The sequence below is a fragment of the Alligator sinensis genome, unplaced genomic scaffold, assembly GCF_000455745.1.
Source record: "Alligator sinensis unplaced genomic scaffold, ASM45574v1 scaffold66_2, whole genome shotgun sequence".
Taxonomy (NCBI): Eukaryota; Metazoa; Chordata; order Crocodylia; family Alligatoridae; genus Alligator; species Alligator sinensis.
The window spans coordinates 343,456-361,363 of NW_005842489.1; the positions used below are offsets into that span (position 1 = coordinate 343,456).

The following is a 17,908-nucleotide window of genomic DNA, read 5'->3' on the forward strand; positions in this document are numbered from 1 at the left end:
GGGCTGTGGGGCTGGTTTACAGGGGGGTGCGGAGCGCGGGGGGGGAGAAAGCAGCCCCTCCCCGCCTCAAGCCCGGTGCCCCATGCTGCATCCACTTGCAGCCTGCCTGGGGTTGCCTGTGTCTGCTCCAGACATCCCCGCATAGGCTGTGAGCGCCTGCAGAGCGGGGCAGCAGCCATGGGGTAGGTGAGGGGCCACTTTTTTCTGGTCAGGGAAGGAGCCCAGGGAAAAGCTGAGCACGGAGGGGAAGTGGCCCCTCCCCCGTCCCATGACCAGTGCCCCATGCTGCAGGTGCTTGCAGCCCACATGGGGCTGTCTGGAGCGGGTACAGGCAGCCCCAAGTGGGCTGCAAGCAGCTGCAGCACGGGGCACCAGGCATGGGGTGGGGTGGGGAGGGGCTGGCTCCCCCCCCCCACGCGCGCTCCTTCCCTGCCCAAACTTACCTGAGCTTCCCGTGCGGGGCAGCCATGTGCTCCCAGCCCAGAAACCCTGTCTGGGGCTTCTGGCTGGAGGGTGGGGCCAGGAGGGCCCTGCTGGTGTGGGAGCCTGCCGGGCTTCCCCTGGGTCCTACTGCCCTTCGTTCCTGTCATTTTTGACAGGAACAAAGGGCAGAGAAATATTAATTTTCTACATTTTTTTAGGGGCCCCGCGGCCCAGACAGAATGGCCTCGCGGGCCACATCTGGCCCGCAGGCTGTATTTTGCCCATCCCTGCTCTAGAGTGTGTCCTGTTGAAAAAACAGCGCTGTTAACTGCTCCTTTAGCTAGCTGGCTTTAGGCATGGACTCTGTTCCCAGTTAACACACCTGGGGAGGTACTGCCTGGCTTGAGCGCTAGATGTACCTCTTCCCCGCAGGCCCACAATTCCTCACATGAGTTGACATTTTCAAATAAAATGGTCAATAGATATTTATTTTACTGTGTGAGAATAACCCTCCAGAATTAACCTTTGAAATGGGTTCGGTATGAAATCCTACCCCATTTACGTCAATCAGAGTTTTATCACTGACTTAAAATTCAGCCAGTAGTTCACTTATGGTTCATGAGTCAGTATTCAGAGAGGAATAAATATCCTTTCGCTGATATGTCTATTCTGAAGGCTGACTGACTTCAAATCTCCCATTCTCAGGGTTCTACCAATAAATGGCTGGAAATTGCCATCCTAGTGATGTTATCACTTAGCACTACTATAAAACAGCAACAAGCACAAAGACAAATGAACTGGGGGTCAGGAGAATGCCTTGGAGGGTGAGAAGGGCTGGGAAACAGAAGTATGATACACTGTCCCTTTGGATAACCCAAGAAAAATCTAGGCTTGGAAGGTCATTATGAACATTTTGGTAAAACTCATTTCCCATATGGAAGGCTGAAAGATATGTAGTTCTTCCTGTGAGGAACAAAGGTTGTTGACTTCCCAGAAACTTAGCTGGCAACTGTTTTAAAATTGCATAAACAGTGTTATAACTCCTACATCTGACAGCTTCATCACACAGATAATATTTACAGTGAGCTTATTTGTTATGTTGCTGTGTACTGAAATGTCCACAAGATAGTCTCAAGCAAATTGGAGTGCTGATATTTGTGGAGCTGATAGGATTCTCCTTAGGCCAAATAAAAAGGGACAGTGCTTCTATGCAGAACTAATTTGCCTACTTTACCTTTTGCCAACAGCCAGGCATTGGTAATCCATCTGGCCCCTGTTTCAAGAAAAAAGATAAAAAATGCATTGTTGAGTTTGATACTGTGTCTATTGAAACAACCAGGCCTTCTTATCTAATTGATAGCTCCTACCTCCTAATTTAGAATTCTCTATGATACTCAAGATGAGGAAAAAGCCAAGTATCTAACAGAGAGAAAGTGTATTTACACTGCAAATACCTACAATCCTGCCCTTCCTTAGAGGAAAATTTAATCCTGACTGAACAGCGTCTACTCACACTGATCTATTTGTATCATAACTTTAAGCCTGTTGCTATCAAGGCTATATCAAATCAGCTGAACAGGATTCACTCCCTGCAGAACTATGCATGGCTTTAACGCGAGTCTATTATTCAAAACATTCTACAGCTGAATATACAAAATCAATGAACAATGATGTATCACTTTTATCTGGAGTGTATTGCTTTATGCTCCTGGTACAAAGTTAACTCAGTGAGAAGACATATATATCCAAACAGCAATGGGGATATTTAGATTTTTTTAAAAATTCTTAGCTTTTAAAAGGAAAACTACTGAACCTACAACCACTGAAACCAGCTGAAGTTGTTTTGACAATAGTGGGAGCAGGATGGAAAAATAGAAACTGACTATAGTGTGTGACAGACATTTGGCTGTCAAGCTGGTTGTAATATGCTTGTCAGTACCTGGACTCTGTTCGCTGCAGCCACTTTAATCCATTCCTTTTACCATTCCCTGCTTTTGCTTACACCCTCTGTGCCCCAGATAAAGACCAGATTCTGATCTCAATTACACCATTTTTAACTGACTTATTCCTGATTTAATGAAGTTGCTCCTGGTGTGTAGGACTGAACCTGCAATGAGGCAAGTTCTACGAGTCAGTGGCATTCAGCATCTCAAGACACTGAAATGTAAATGAGAAAAATCAGGACCCATGTGTTTAAAAGGGTATTTAGGTGGATTTCTTATCTGTTAACAATTCTGAGAAACACAAGAAACTTTTGAACTCTCATGGGAACTTCTTGCTTTCTAGAGCAAGAAAGATCACTGCTCAGTTAACAGTTTATCCTGACAACTGCCTATCTACAGAAGAATATTTTTCATTCATCAGTAATTATGTAAGGATTTTCCAGATATAAGTGATACAGCAACAGCAGAGGAACACTTTTTTTAGTTATGAAGGCATGCTTGATTACCCCCAACAAAGTATATGAGATATGGTTATCATTAATCAGAAGCAAACAAAATATAACATGGACTAGGTACTTAAGATTAAAATCCCACTAACAATTTAGATTAGAAAAACTGTACTTGAAATAATATCTATTTAATTTTAACATTCATCTAAAGAGAACCGTGCTTAGCTAACAAACAATATCAGAACATGCAGACCAATTTTAATTTCCAACAATTAAAAAAAAATCTCTCTTAAGCCTTTAGGAAATGTGTATGTACTGTTCATTTTTAAATGGAAAAATTAATATGTCCTGTGAGAGAGAGATATATATATATAAATGTAAAAAAACCCACCTCGTTGTTGCCAGATTGGTACAAGGGAGAGGGTCAACAAGTAGAATTTTAGTAGAGATGGGAATTTGAATTCATGCTAACATAGAGTGGGAGAGTATTGTGTGTATTTCAGGGAGGTAAGTTCCAAGGGAAAAGACCATTAACTTGAAAATGTTAAATAACAAAGACAGTGAGGGGTCAGGCTGCAGACCATTATCTTCTTACAAAGCTCAGGTAAGTCTTGTGTTTCAAATTTAAACACTATTGTGACCTGTAGGCCTGATATGTACCAAAAACTCCATTCTGATGAATCAGGTCTGAAGAATCAGGCCCATTAATTGCGAATGGCAAGCATTTGTGATTCAACTTTGACAGATCAATATTTATCTCATTCTTTACATGGATGTATCTCTTGCCTGAATCCTGAAAACATTTTGCATCCAAAACTCCTGTTGATTTTAACTGGAGCCAAGTGTGCAGAATGGTTCAGGGCAGGTTAGGATAAAATTCACACCTATGCAGACACAGCCATAAAATGTAAACGGTAAATGGTCCTTATGCTGGTTTTCTGCTCAGAGGTGAATTTTTTTCTTAGTGAGTAAGGCAATAGGCATCTTGGGAGAAAAACAAAAACAAGCAGTCCTGAGGGGGAAAAATTATATTCATTGCAAATGTTGGAAGGAGACAAACTCACAAACCACCGTGTGGGAGCAAAATGTTGGGTGTTAGGTTCCACTGCGTACTCTCTCAACACCGTTATGATCAGTGAAGCAAGCTTGCTTTTTCATGCACATGCATGTATTATGTGAACAATGTAAAGTCTGCTCATAGAAACACTTTACATTGGGAATGACTGACTACAAACAAAGGAACCGCATGCAGGGTTGGTAGGAAAGAGAAATACTGTACCAATTGGCAAGGGGCATCCAGCCCATCCAGGCCAGGCTGGCCTGGCTCCCCTTTTTCCCCCTTAATTCCACGGAATCCCTGTTTGTAAAGATTAACTTGTAACGTTACTGACAAAGAAATGCCTTGGGCGTTGACTTAGCTGGAGCAAACAAATAAAAATAGAGAACAAGAGGAGAAAGCTGACAGCAATGGTACTTTAAATGTGTGGAAACGACTTTTTAAATGGACATACTTCCATCAAGAAAAGACTACTTGCATTCCCAATTTGCACATAACGCTGGCAGACACAGGTAGCCAGAATGCAGACACAGCAAAATATCCCATCAATAACATCCAGTTTTAAAATCTTCAAAACTGGTATTTCAAACCAAATTGGAATGGCAAAACCAATGTTCAGACTAGCAAATGATGATCTTTTAATGAAGGAGACCAGGTTCCACGGTAGCTGTAGCTTGTTCCTCTCCCCTCAGATTATGTCATTCGAAAGTACAGTAGGATGATCGATTTCCAATACAGGAATGAGACATACCAATGGGCAAGGTGCATCTAATCCAGGGGCACCCTGTTCTCCTTTCTCCCCTTTAGGCCCCTTTTTGCCTTTCTTTCCCTTTTCCCCCTGTGGACACAATGGTTTGGATAAAACAAATATTTCATTCTTTTGGGAAAAAAAGAATAAAGAAAGATTGGTGTAAAAATGTTTTTTAGTCAATGGAGGGCTGAAAGGACACTTACCACTGTGTTCTAGTTTGGATAGTGCATTACGTGGAAAAATAAGTTATATGATCATAAGCAAGGACTGAATCAGTTGGGATCATTGAGCTTTTGTATTCATGTTGGCTTTATAAATGCTCTGAATCCTAAAGCAGGGCTTGAAACAATGGGGTGGATTTCTTGATGCAGAGACAAAGCTGAAAGCCCACCCAGTCTAACCTGTCTGCAGGATCAGGTGTCTCCTGCTTGTCTTCAGTGATTGTTAGTGCTGCCATTTTAACATGGAAATTGACTGGTACGACAAGCAGAATTTTTCACTTTCCTTGGGGTTCAACAGGCAAGCAGAATCTCTAATAAGATGTGGCTCTGCAAGAACTGCCTAGATTAGCATAATTCTTGTGAACGGAGGAAGTGGGAACTGATGGGAAAAGGAGGGAAAAATAAGGGGAAATGATTCCTTGTCTGACTCTCAAATTCAGTAGAGTCACTTCAAGAATGAGTGGCTCGAGATGCTTTTTGCTGAATTGGTCTCACACGTCAGTTCCACCTGAGTCTATGTCAAATTCTCCTCTTAAATTATGCCTGCGTGAGCCCATTGTAGTCATGGGGTTGCACAGATACCACTCTGAATAAAGTCTGGCCCTTCATTTCAAACCTTGCTAAAGGACTCAGAGATTCCAAACTGCTTGATGTAGAGGTGCTACAAAATTTTCCATTGATCCCTCTCTTTCTCAAATCAGAATCAAACTGAAAGTGGCAATGAATTTCATGCTCACAACATGAATCTTCATTGCAGGGAAAATTTCAGCACGATATTTAACATGATTTGGTCCTTTGATCATGTGACTGAATTCGCACAGAGTTGCTGTTACAAAGGGGATGATAACATTTCTGAACGAAAGGTTTACAGTGACTTTCACAGTTTTTGATCATTCAAAGGATATAACGCCATTACCCTCCCGTTTTTTTGACAGAGCTACCTGAAAAAGTGACCTCTACCTCAAGCAGTGTGTGATACTGGAAGAGTTCATTTTATAATTGATTTCACACCAGTGGATCACAATGGTAAATGAGTTTCAGGCTCACTCTCATTTAACAACATCAAAATGCTTCTAGTAAAAAAATTAAATTGAAACTAGTTGGACTAGGGCTAAATAGGGCAGGGTGGGAAAAATCAGGAATATTACAAAGAAATGGGAAAAATAGTTAAAGGAAAATTAGTAGGACACTGGAGCATAGCCAAGGGAGGGTGGTCAAGGTTTTGGCTGTAGGGAAGATTTAATTTGTAAGGAAACGGATAAAAAAGACAGAGGAACTGTAAGGAATGAAGGTAGAAGGAGAAGGAACGAGTGCACCTCTGGAAAGGCAAACATGTTTAGGATAAAATACATGAAATAGACATTCAACCAATTTCACAGCAATACATAAAGATTGAATTCATTTGCAGAAAGAAAGAGCTTTTTTTAAACAGACAACCTTTAAATTATTAAGCAAACTAATGTATTTTACAAACTAAACACAATATATAAGATATTCTATAGCATACTGTATACATTTACACTAAAAGATTTTTTTTTTCCAGGAACAGGTGTACTATATTTATGATGCTATGTAAACAAGAGTTCCTCATTTATCTTTCCTGTGTGCCAAAAAGGTTGCATATTAGTATTCAGGAAAAACATCCTCACAAACACTTCACATTTCAGGAACGTTAAGGATGTCACTTTCTCTCTCCCTCACATACACACAGACACACACAAAACAATGTCAGGATATTTAAGCTAGCTCAGTCTTTACCTGTTGTGACAAAGATAGAATTTCAGGGTCAGAGCTTATACTGTTTGTGTAGTGTGCCTTCTGTATAGCACAAACACATCTACTTCACATACATGCAAGAGCAGCTGTAAAATGTTTTCAGGGTTAGCAAAGATGTGGATGGTACGTGTATGACTAGACTCCCACTCATAATGACCCAGGGCCTTATTGCAGCTTTGGTTTCTGGTGCAGCAGTAACTACTGAAGTCAACGGAAGGACTTTTTCCCTTCTCTTCGCAGATTCTGAAAATCCAGGCACAATGGGGAGTTCAGCTGAACACTGTTTATTTAGGAAAAACTCATTTACTTCAAGGTGAGATCAGTCAATTCTGGGTTAAAAGACTGGACCCAGGGGTTGGTAAGATCATAACATTAAGTATAGATAGAGCTTGAAAAAAGTGATAATGTATAGTAGGAATTGGTTCCATATTAATTTTCTTTCCTAAATTCTGGAAGACTTTTGCTTCCAATGTGATCAATTTACAGATCAAAAGATGATCATTCTGATTTCCAACCTTGCAGTGAAAACCAAGGGTCGCTGTTTCCTTCTAAGTGGAAAAAATCCATGCATGGAAGAGACGAGTCATTCAGTTTCAGGCCACTGAGCTTCCTACTAATTTCTCCTATGAGTGAGGGGTTTTTTTTCTTTTAATCTACAACTCACCCACCCTCTGAGGTTTACATGAACTTCAGGGGATCCACAGAGGACAAGGAGTGTCTTTGTGAATGCCTCTTTTATTCTGCTGCCTTCTACCAATAGGTTTTATAAACACTGCTCTTTCAGGCACAATGCTTCAAGGAATCCCTCCTGGTCTGGGTTAGCCATGGCCTTGCTCTTCCCACATTAGACAGATAAGCCTAGCATGGGAAGACTAGACTAAGACTGCAATAAATTGTGCAATGTCTCTCCGCATACTTATAGATGGAAAATCTAGAGAATCACAGCTGGTTTCCTCAAGTTGTTTCCTGCCCCCTCCAGGCCCAAGGAGCTACAATTCTATGGACAGACTGCAACACAGTTAGAGAAGGACACATGCTCCTATGTCCCATGGGCACAGATGAGTGCATAGGAGGGAGCACAAGGTCCTTAAGGTCAGACCTGCAGTGTGCTACCACTGACATGAACAATGCTTCCCAGAGTCAAGCTCTTAGTCTGTAGTCAAGAAAATATCTCCATCCTTAATTCCTTCAAAAGGCAGGTTAAATAAAAGAAAAGAAGGTTAAAAATGAAAAGAAGATATAAAATCTTTATTACTGGCCTCTGACTTTCTAAAATCTGTTTTAGTGACCCAAAATACCACAACGGTATTTAATTAAATGATTTATAAGGATTCATTTTTTTAATCATACAACAAAGAAACAAACTGAATCAATTTTGAAACCTATTTCTCTACTAGCACTCCTCAGCTATACCCATGTCTGTCAATGTACAGCTCTGAAGACTTTTACTTTTTTACAGCCAAGTTAAGCAGAGATTATAATGCAAACACTGACTCCATTTCACTGTAGTGGACTTAGGGAGGACCTGTAGGAAAAATATTGTGCGGTTTGTTCACAGGAGGGAATAGAGATTTGGACCTGACTCAACATTATATGAAATATGCGTCTATGAAAAACAAAAGTAGCATTAATATGGTATGGTATCAAAAGTAGCATTTTTGTTATTTGTGTTGAACATTTTTGCAGATAAATTAACTTCAACTTTTTACTTTGGGAATTAGGGGTGTGAAAAGTTAAATGATTAATTATTTAACTGGTAAGTGTAGTGATAACTGGTTAGCTTACTGGTTATCCTTTAGCTCCGGGTGGGTGCAATCTGGCAGGGAAGTGGGGAAGGGAAGCTGCCAGGTGCCCTAGCAGGAATCAGAAGGCAGAGGACAGGCAGCAGGGAGGCAGAGAGAAGCAAGGAGGGGAGGGGAAGAGAGATGGGGCAAGGGGGATTAGTACTGGGGTTGCCAACTCTGTTTGAGATCATTCAAGCAGGTTTCATCACAAGATATAATTACATTAATGACTGATCTACTGTACTCTAAAACTCATTCGCTACTGACTTTACGGACCTTTGTACACACCACAAAAATGGCCTTTACAGTGGCTTACATGCTCTTTTGCACCGCTTTAATGGTGTTGTTGTTTGCATGTTTGGCAGTATATTCCACTTTAATAGCATTGCTATTTGCACTCTCGGTGGCGTATTCCACTTTAAATGACTTTGGTACTTAGCAAGACAAAACACCCCCAAGGTGTTTTACTTTGCTACCTAACGAAGTGCAACAGTGCACGGGGTGCTTGAAGCCTATGTGCTCGGGGCTTGGTGGGCCCTGCGCAGCTCCGGGGCTGTGGGACCCAGCAGCAGCCCATATGGGCAGGCTTCACTGAAGAAGAAGAAAAAAAAAGCGGCGAGCCTGATCTTATTTTTTTTCTCCTCAGAGCCTGCCTGAGTTGTGCGGGGGCCTGGTGCTTCCTTATGTGGCTGCGGTGCTTCCCGGGCTGGGTGCCAGTGGGTGGGTGCTACCTGAGGGGCCCCCACGCAGCTCAGGGACCGCTTGAACCGCTAGTAGCTTACCCCACCTCCCCACCGCCGAAGAGGCAGGTAAGGATTGGGCCCCCACCCTTATGTACACACCAGGGGGGTTTAGTTCGGTTTAATTCTCCCTAAATTGAAGTGGTGTTTTTAAAAAACCACTGTTTCAATTTAGGGAGAACTAAACCAAATTAAACCCCTGTGGCCTGTACAAGCAACCTACATCAGGAAGGTGAATGCACATTACTATTACATTTTAAAAACGAGCTGGACTACTGTATAAATTGGATTCAACATTCCATATTTATTTTAATGAGTGCCCTATAATTTATCTCCTAGGTGACTCTCAGAGTCTCCAGGAGATTTATATCTAATTCCTGGAGACTCCAGGGCAATCCTGGAGGGTTGGCAACCCTGATTAGTACTCATAAACCTAAGAGGAAAACAGTGAGCAGCCTAATGACTCATCAATTAAGCAATTAGCTGCTTGCTCACAGGTGCTCTCTGCCTCCCAGTGCAGGAATGTGGGGTGCAGACAGAAGTGCAGCTCCCTGCTGTAACTGAGAATGCTTTGCAGGAAGCCTTCTGAGTTATAACAATTCCCCCCAACCAAACAGAAATTCACTGTTGGTTCCAGGGAGGAGAGGAATCTAGCTGCTGGCTGCAAGCCTGCAGACATTTTCCCCTAGCAATGGCCCCTCCTTTCTCCCAGCCTGTCCCTGTTTTAGAATGGGACGGGGGAAAGGGAGCAGAAGGAGCTTGTTCTAGGGGTTCCCCAGCTGGTGCTGGAGGGTGGGGTGTGTGAACTGGAGCATCCCCTACCACAGCGGGGGCTCCAATTCACCCGCCCCACCCTCCAGCAGGGGTTGAAAAACTGACCAAACTCCCTCTGCTCCCTTTCCCCCCTTCCATTCTGAAAACAGTGACAGGCTGGGAGGCAGCACAGACACAAGTCACAGAAGATGCTGTGTTTTGAAACATCTTCATCTGACCTTGCATGTAAAGAGGGTTCAGATTTTCAACAAACTGGTCATTTTTGAAGCAGTCTGCAGCCATGCACTTGTATTTGGTCATGGCTATAGACTACTTTTTGTAGCCAGACAGGGTGAAAATTGTCACTTCTGTCTGCACCCATGTTATCTGGCTAGGTTTGTCTCCTCTCGTCCTCTCCAGTCAAGGGCTCCAGGAGCCAGAGTGGCTCCCAGCAGCAGTTGTGTCTGAGCTACTGTGTTATCAGTTAATCGTTTAACTGATAAAATTAGAGGAGGTTAAACCAATATTTTAAAAATGATATTTACATCCCTGTTAGAAACATAAAAAACAGAATCTCTGTGACATTCACTTAATGGTCACTATCAGTCAACAATATTTCAAACTGCTGACCCAGATCCTTAGCTGGAGCAAAGGGATGCACCTGTGCTGGAGCTCAATGGAATTATGTCAGTTTACACCAGCTGAAGACATTGACCAACAAATACTTCTTTCTCTTTAACCCAAGTTATCAATCATTACAGCACCAAAAATAAATAATCATTGGATTAAAGTGTTTTGTAAATGTCTTTAACTGTGCAAACTGATAATGTACAAACATTTCTCTGTGAGGTTTGGCTGTTTGGTGTTGAAAAATGGCATTTGGGCAGGTAAACCATGTGCCATGTCTCACCTTTGCCAAACCATACTAAAGGGGTCAAATTCCCCTTCTGGTGTAGAAATCACTGAGACAGAATCAAGGCATTTCCCAGAATATATTTTTGTTAGTATTATTATTTATAAGTTGCATCACCTCCTCTCTCTTTGAAAAGAAAGGGTCATAATCTGAATAGTAATTCCCTTTTACAGAAGCCTCAGCTAAGATACCACTGTCTTTTCACCAAGAAACAACTTGGAATCTTACTGCTTAATATATACAGCCCTACTTCCTACATGTGGCCCTGGGCTTTCTGGAAAGTCCTGAAGTTCAAAATCTCTTACTTGAGAGTGGCACCTGCAACTTCTCTGTAACACAGAGGAACCTCAGAAAAAGTCTATCAAACAAGGAAGAATGCTTTAACCTCTGAGAGCTCCTTGAGGAAGGATTGGGTACAGTATTGTGTGGATCCCTTTAACTCCTTCTCTGGAAAATGTAATTATCCCAAATGGTTATACACCAGTGACACAGAATACTAGCATTTGCTGACCTAGCAGTATTCTTCACAACCCTAGACTGGCAGGATGCATGAATGCTTCTGGAGCAAAGATCCATTATACATGTGACTTCATAATTTTGTTTCTGTCAATTCTTGTCATGGGACTTTCTGTGAACACAAATCAGTGAAATGTGATCACCTGCTTGCCTGTGGCAAGTAAACTCAAAAAATGGTATTGATATAATTAAAGTGAAGTCAATTAAAAACTTAAGCTAATAAATAATATTTGGAACTATTTATACTGCCGTCCTTTAAGACGATACAGTCTGCTCCTCCAGCATACCAGGCTGGTATTGCAAGCCAGTTAATGGGTGCATAGAATGCCCCCATGAGCACAGAGACCTATACTTGTAGCACAAGAGAAGGTGGTTCCTTGTGTGCTCACTCTGTTTCCCAAGAAAGGGCTGCTCCCATTTTTGCTTCAATCCCTAAATTGCTCCTCATTGTGTTTGTTTAGGATATGCATGTCACTCCGTTCAGACAGTAAAATGAGGCTAGGCAGTTCCTAGTTAATTTCACTGTCTGGTGCACTAGAGAAATGTTTCATTGTTTCGTTTACAAAAACTATGGTGCAGGACTTAAATCAATAAAAGCTATTGAATGGAAACAATTAAGTGAATTCTCTTAATCCTGAATTTGCACCATTTTTGGTCCTGAGCAGCTTAATAATTGGCCAGACCTTTAGCTAGTGTAAAGTGGCACAGACCCATTGAAATCCAGAGCACTACACCGACTTTACATCAGTTGGGGAGCTGAGCAAAGGTCCCCAATGGAAAGTCACTGCTGCACTACCTCATGTTAGCATAATCTTCCCCAGGCTGACACAGACTTTCAGCAGACATGAAATGGGTTACAGAACAGAGCCTAATCCTAGGCTGAGGGTATTGCCCTTCTCTTATGGTAAGTGTTAAAGATTCTGGCAATGGCGATGTGTAGGGGGTGCACAGGGGTGCATGCGCACCCCCTGAGAGCTCTGGTGCACCCCCTGACAGGCCACACTCCCTGCTTAGGCGATGGGTAGGTGGGGACAGGTGGGAGTGCCAGTGCCCACCCTGTGAGTGCCAGCTGGGGAGTCAGAGAGCTGGATGAAGTGCCATAGCTGCTTCCTGGTCAGCACGATCAGCTGCTGGGGATCCTCCCCACTCTCTGGTCGGTGAGATTGGCTGCTGGGAACCCTTTCCCAGTCAGCAGGTGAACCCCCCAGTCAGCGAGACTGGCCGCGGGGGGAGCCCCCCCTGGCTGCTGACTGGTTGCTGGGGGGGGGGGGGGGGGGGGGTGTGTGGGGGGGGGGGGGGGGCACGTGCCCCCCACTGATCCCAACTAAGGTGGCACCAGTCGCCCATGGTTTCTGGTTCAGCACATAAGTTTTTTTTCTCTTTGTGACACAGGACTTTCTCTACCAATATCTGTGACCTGCCTTTTGGCACACAGTAAGCAAGAAAGATCAGGTCTAATGGGACAAATTATAAGACAAAACTAACTGAGCTAAGGAGTTGAGCAATATCAAACAGCACTGAAGTCACCTTTTCTCCCTTTTCTCCTACATCACCCTTTTCTCCTCGAGGACCAGGGAAACCCTATAAAAAAATGAACAAAGATTTCTGTTGGTTTTGACATGTACGTGGGCTAGGTTGTAAAATACTGCTGGGAAATGTATATAAGACTACATTGCTGCATGCTTTTTTGTAAGGAATGCAAATCATGCTATTTGGCAAGGCCATTTTGAAGGAACAGAAGCAATGGCAGTGACTCTCCCTGTTGTACATCCTAAGTGGCAGTTGTGGGCTCTGGCTAACAGGGTTGCTGTGCTCTGTAGCTTTGGGAAATGGGGAATGGGATCCCAGGAAGCTCTCCCTAACATGTCATCAGAAATCCTAAATTCTGAAAAATGCACTGCTTGTGGAGTGTGCAGTTATTCTTCGCAAATAGTGATGAATTTACTCAATCAGCTATTAAGGACTGAAGTTGTGAGCCTAGTGAGGAATACTATTTAGGGTCAGATTGGAGAAATATTGTCATGTGTAGCAATCATGCTAATACAGTGATGAGTCCCAGGGAAGTTATGTTAGTAAGCCTCACTGAGGTTAGCAGGTTTGGGCTGTCCTTTTTCAAAATACACTATTTATTTTCTCCAGCCTTCTCTTCCTTCCGTCATATGCGAACAACAGCAATGCAATGTTTAGTATATTCCCTACATGTTCAGCATGCACAGTAATTAAAAAAAAAAAAAGATATGCTGCATCCAGGCAACTAGTGCATGAAAGAACAGTTTACCTACCATTGTGAGTAAACTGGTCATAAATATTACTTACATCAAGGCCAGGCTCGCCATCTTTGCCCTGCCAAAGAACCATATAAACTCTATTAGCACCCCTAGGCTTTGTCACTATGGCTAAGTACAGACAATCAAAAAGCCTAAGGCTGAACTGATTCAGTCTTCACAGGTTAGTCTAAGCTGCGTACATTGAACCGATAAGCAAGTGAACAGACATTCCCTTTCAATTCCTGAAAAGCAGCCACATGCCTGCAGTGGCCCAGGCCAGAAGCTGGGGGGTGCTAGAGCATGCCTCCCTGCTTGGCTGGAGCAGGCAACTTGATCCAAAGCTAGCCCGCCCACCCTGCAAAGAGGGATTTGCGGAAGAGGTGCACAAAGCATCCTGGGATGCTGACTATGAGTTAACTTGAATCTGGAGGGGATCTGAGACAGAAGTTCAATAAACTGATTTAACCTAAATCATTTAAGTCTGGTACTACATCCATACAGGCTTATCCTAAAATGGTTCTGGTTATTTTGAGAGTGACTTATGTGCACTGAACTTCTGTAGTATTACAGATTCAAACTGGTTTCCAATTACTTATACCAGTTCATATATAATTTCTGTCCTTAGCCTGTGTGACCTCTTGTTTGCTTACAATACCTAAAAAGGCCATCTTCATATGTAGCACCTGATTTCTATATAGATAATACAGGAATGCAGCAGCATTCTCTCTCTGTAGAATAGTAATGCTCATTTCTTGGATTATACAAAGAGCATTGCCATTAGTGAAGGGTCTTTCTGTCAGTGTTTAACATTTCCTCTGTTTCCAGGAACTGATAACTTGACTGTAAAATGTTACTGTTGATTGAGCCTTAGCACACAGCTTCCAGGAGCAAGTTAAAATGAAGCAAAGCCTACAGTTTCCACCCTTTACAATTCATAGACAGGAAACAAAAGTTTTTGCTTACACAAGTGGCCATCAAATGAGCATGCACAGCAAACTACTACTCCACTATTTCACAAAGAGCTTTAGTAAAGAGACAGTACTGAAAAACCATCGACATTCATGGACCTGCTTTGGCTCTGTCCAAAGCCCATGTGAAGTTTGTCCTTAACTTCTGTCAGGAGCAGATCAAATGTTCTGACATCAGTATGAGTTGTGGACGCCCAGCACCTCATGAGATGGGGCCCCAGCATGCACAGATGCAGATATGAAAAGCCTCATGCTGTGGTCAATGACACAATTGCATGTGTTAATTTTTCAAGTTGGGTACCAAAACCATAAACCAGTTATTCATGCCACCCTTCTCAGATACTGAGGCGACAGTCAGAGTCCAGCTTATATCAAAAGGGGCAGTATTAGCTTGGAAAAGTGCAGAGCAAAAGGATGCACTCTTCTTTCAGCAATCCGTTTCGAAAGGGCTCTGTGGAACTTCAGGCTCTATTCAATCTACCCTCCCTGGAAGACTGTTATAAACACTGCCTGCCTTCATGTTGGGAGCAACTTTGGTGAAGCAAGGCATAAGGCACACGATACTATTCTTTCAGCTTGGCACCAAGAGGCTTACAACAGAGGATATGAACAACGCCCTACCATTGTCAAAAATGACCAAACAGGATGTCAGTAGGAACCGCTGCAATCTTATCGAAGCTGGAACAGATCTGCGTTGTCACTGATTGCAGCCCTTTGTTGTGTCAGTGCACACAGACACAAATGTATCCATGGCCTGGACCAGATCTGCAGTAGGTGTCAACTAGGATTGTTCAACTGACTTCAATGGAGCTAGGCCAATTTACAGTAGCTGAAGCTATGGTCAACCTAATTTAGTGATGGGTAAACGACTTAATCAGTTTATATGAAACAGAGCTTCCTTGCCCTTGAGGTGTGCTTGTTCAGGTACATTCAGATGCATCTTTTTTATCTCTTCTGGTTTCTGATCAGGGAATGTGTCCTCTGAAATATTCAGTGAGATTTCAAGACCCAGAGTACAAACTTAGTGCCACTAGGAAATCAGATGAAAGACGGTAAGATAAGCATCTGAACTTTCAAATGTTTATCTGAACCAAACCCAAACTATCAGCCTTTGAAAGCTTTCCCATCCCATATACTTAGAAATACATAAAACCAAAATATAAAAGCAAAATATTATTGTGTCAAAGAAATCTGAACAAGAATCCAGACATTAAGGAAACCATAAATACTTGAAGACTACAAACTGCTCTGAACCTTTGCCACTGTCTTGGTGGTCTCTAGACAGCTAATAACATGTATGACAATACATAATCCATGAGTGCTGGAAGAAGGAGCACTTTAAGTCTGGATATCCTCACTTGTGTTGGTTTATGTCAGCTCCATCCCATTACTTTTGCATAGTTGTACATGTGAATATGAATCTGTCTATCTTTGTGATATGGGTCTGCTTCAAGTGCAGTGACCTTGCATTGTCAGGGATTATTATCTCTCCTTACCGCCCTCAACCAATTGAACTGCTAGATGGAATACAGCCATAAAGCATACAAAGTTTAATTAAGGAGTGGTGAAAGTTGCAATGTTCACAGGTTACATGCCACTTACAGGCAAACCATATGGTCCTCTGGGTCCAGGGTCACCTACAGCTCCCTTTTCACCCTAAAAAAAAGATAAAAGAAAAACAACATCTGGTTCAAATAGCACCACAGCCTCTTCCTGTTACAACAATCACATCTCCTTAAAAGGGAAATCTTTTATATCTCTCATCCTTAGGCAAGTGCTCATCAGATTTTAAAATAAAAAGAACAGGGCTTTTTATTCCTATTTAGACATATTGCCTGCATTGTATTTTTTGGACACCTTAATGTAAGCAATACACTTGGGAAAAAGACAAAATAGGTCACAGAGGTAAAACGTTGCATTTATTAACGTTATCATGCATTATTATTTAGTACTGAAAATATGTATGCTCACTAAATTCCATTTTCATCAGTCAGTGTTATAAGTGTGTTAATAGTTGCAACAGAGTCCTCTGTCAGAGGCCTCCATGGTAATGAATACTAAAGGTGCTTGTATATTGTAACTAGCTCTATGAAAGCAGCTGTGATTTCCTCCATAAAAACCCAAATTACCACCAACCAGAACAAATGTGTTTAACAAGCAGAGCCTGTAGAGACCAGTGCTATGTAAAGCTATGCATTTAGCTGCACTTTCAGATCCTAAATCTATATTACCCCTCAGACCTATTACATAAAAACTCTAATAAGGTGCAAGGCAAACAGAAGAGATACCCACTCTCCACTAAAGTCGACTGAAGAATCAAGAGTTTCCAAAGATAGAGACTGGTAATATAACATTGCAAGTTCTTAGAAGCTATAAAGGAAACATTTCCTAAATTAAATAAAATCTCAAGGGAATAAATATAAGGTTGGAACCGGTATTTTTAGTTTATGCATCTTTGCCCTCATGAAATGTTTTTCATGGTGACTGACAAACAACGGATCAGAGTGCTGATGAAGTGTGCTTCTGTGGCTGGGAACTCCAATCCAGCCAAGGAAGCACATGGTGAGGGGTGCTCTCAGCCTCTGGAACACACGGCAGTCTTGAAAGTCTCCCTTGTGCTCCAGAGGGTGGGTACTGGCCGCACGTTCAATTACATGCACACTTTGTGTAATAACTTTGCCATGCCATCAACTGAATGAACATGTGGCCTGGTCACTACTTAAAGCATGATTAACCAAGCAATCACATCTTAAGTGCAACATCTGTCAGGGCTCTGACATGCATCTCTGTAGTGGTGTTAGAATGTGGCTGTAGCTACAATGGTCCAAGAAATGTAGGCGACCTAAGGGATTTTTTGTGATACCTTTTTTTTTTTGGACTAACTGCAAAGTTGGGAAAGATGTTAGACATGCTTTCGGGCAAAAAGTACCCTTCATCAGACCTGAAATGGAAGCAGACACAAGCTAAGCTAACAAGGGAAAAAAGGGGGTCTGTGTTTAACTCTGTAAATAAGACAGAAAGGAGGGCAGGGTGGCACCTTCAGACTAACTGCTTCATCTGCTTGAAGGAATGGAAGCAGGCTATAAAATAGGAGCAAATAGAGATTATCATGAACTTTCCTAAGAAAAGTAGAGTAGGTGACTTAGTGGAGGAGCAAGATCATTCAAGAATGAAGAGGTTCATGATTGCCTCTGGAGTGAAGAGAGATTAGAACAGGTAGTTTTTAAGATTGTAACAAGTGATTAAATCATTGTCTGTTAAATCCATATTTTTTAATGTCCAGGAAGGCTATGGATTCCCTAACCCGTCTCCTGGAAGTGTTTTGTAGACTCCCTTTGAGCAGGAAT

At 42.3% G+C, this 17,908-nt stretch overlaps 1 protein-coding gene across 1 annotated transcript in view; it reads right to left on the minus strand.

Annotated features, from left to right (window-relative positions):
• COL25A1 (collagen type XXV alpha 1 chain) overlaps positions 1-17,908 on the minus strand; it is a gene marked incomplete at its 5' end in the record, with an annotated part of 558,067 nt that overhangs the window by 5,163 nt on the left and 534,996 nt on the right. The window contains 5 exons of the mRNA XM_025212861.1: positions 1,658-1,696; positions 4,095-4,172; positions 12,854-12,907; positions 13,643-13,669; positions 16,164-16,217. Coding sequence (XP_025068646.1) covers positions 1,658-1,696; positions 4,095-4,172; positions 12,854-12,907; positions 13,643-13,669; positions 16,164-16,217 — 252 coding nt within the window. The remainder of the gene's footprint in view (positions 1-1,657; positions 1,697-4,094; positions 4,173-12,853; positions 12,908-13,642; positions 13,670-16,163; positions 16,218-17,908) is intronic.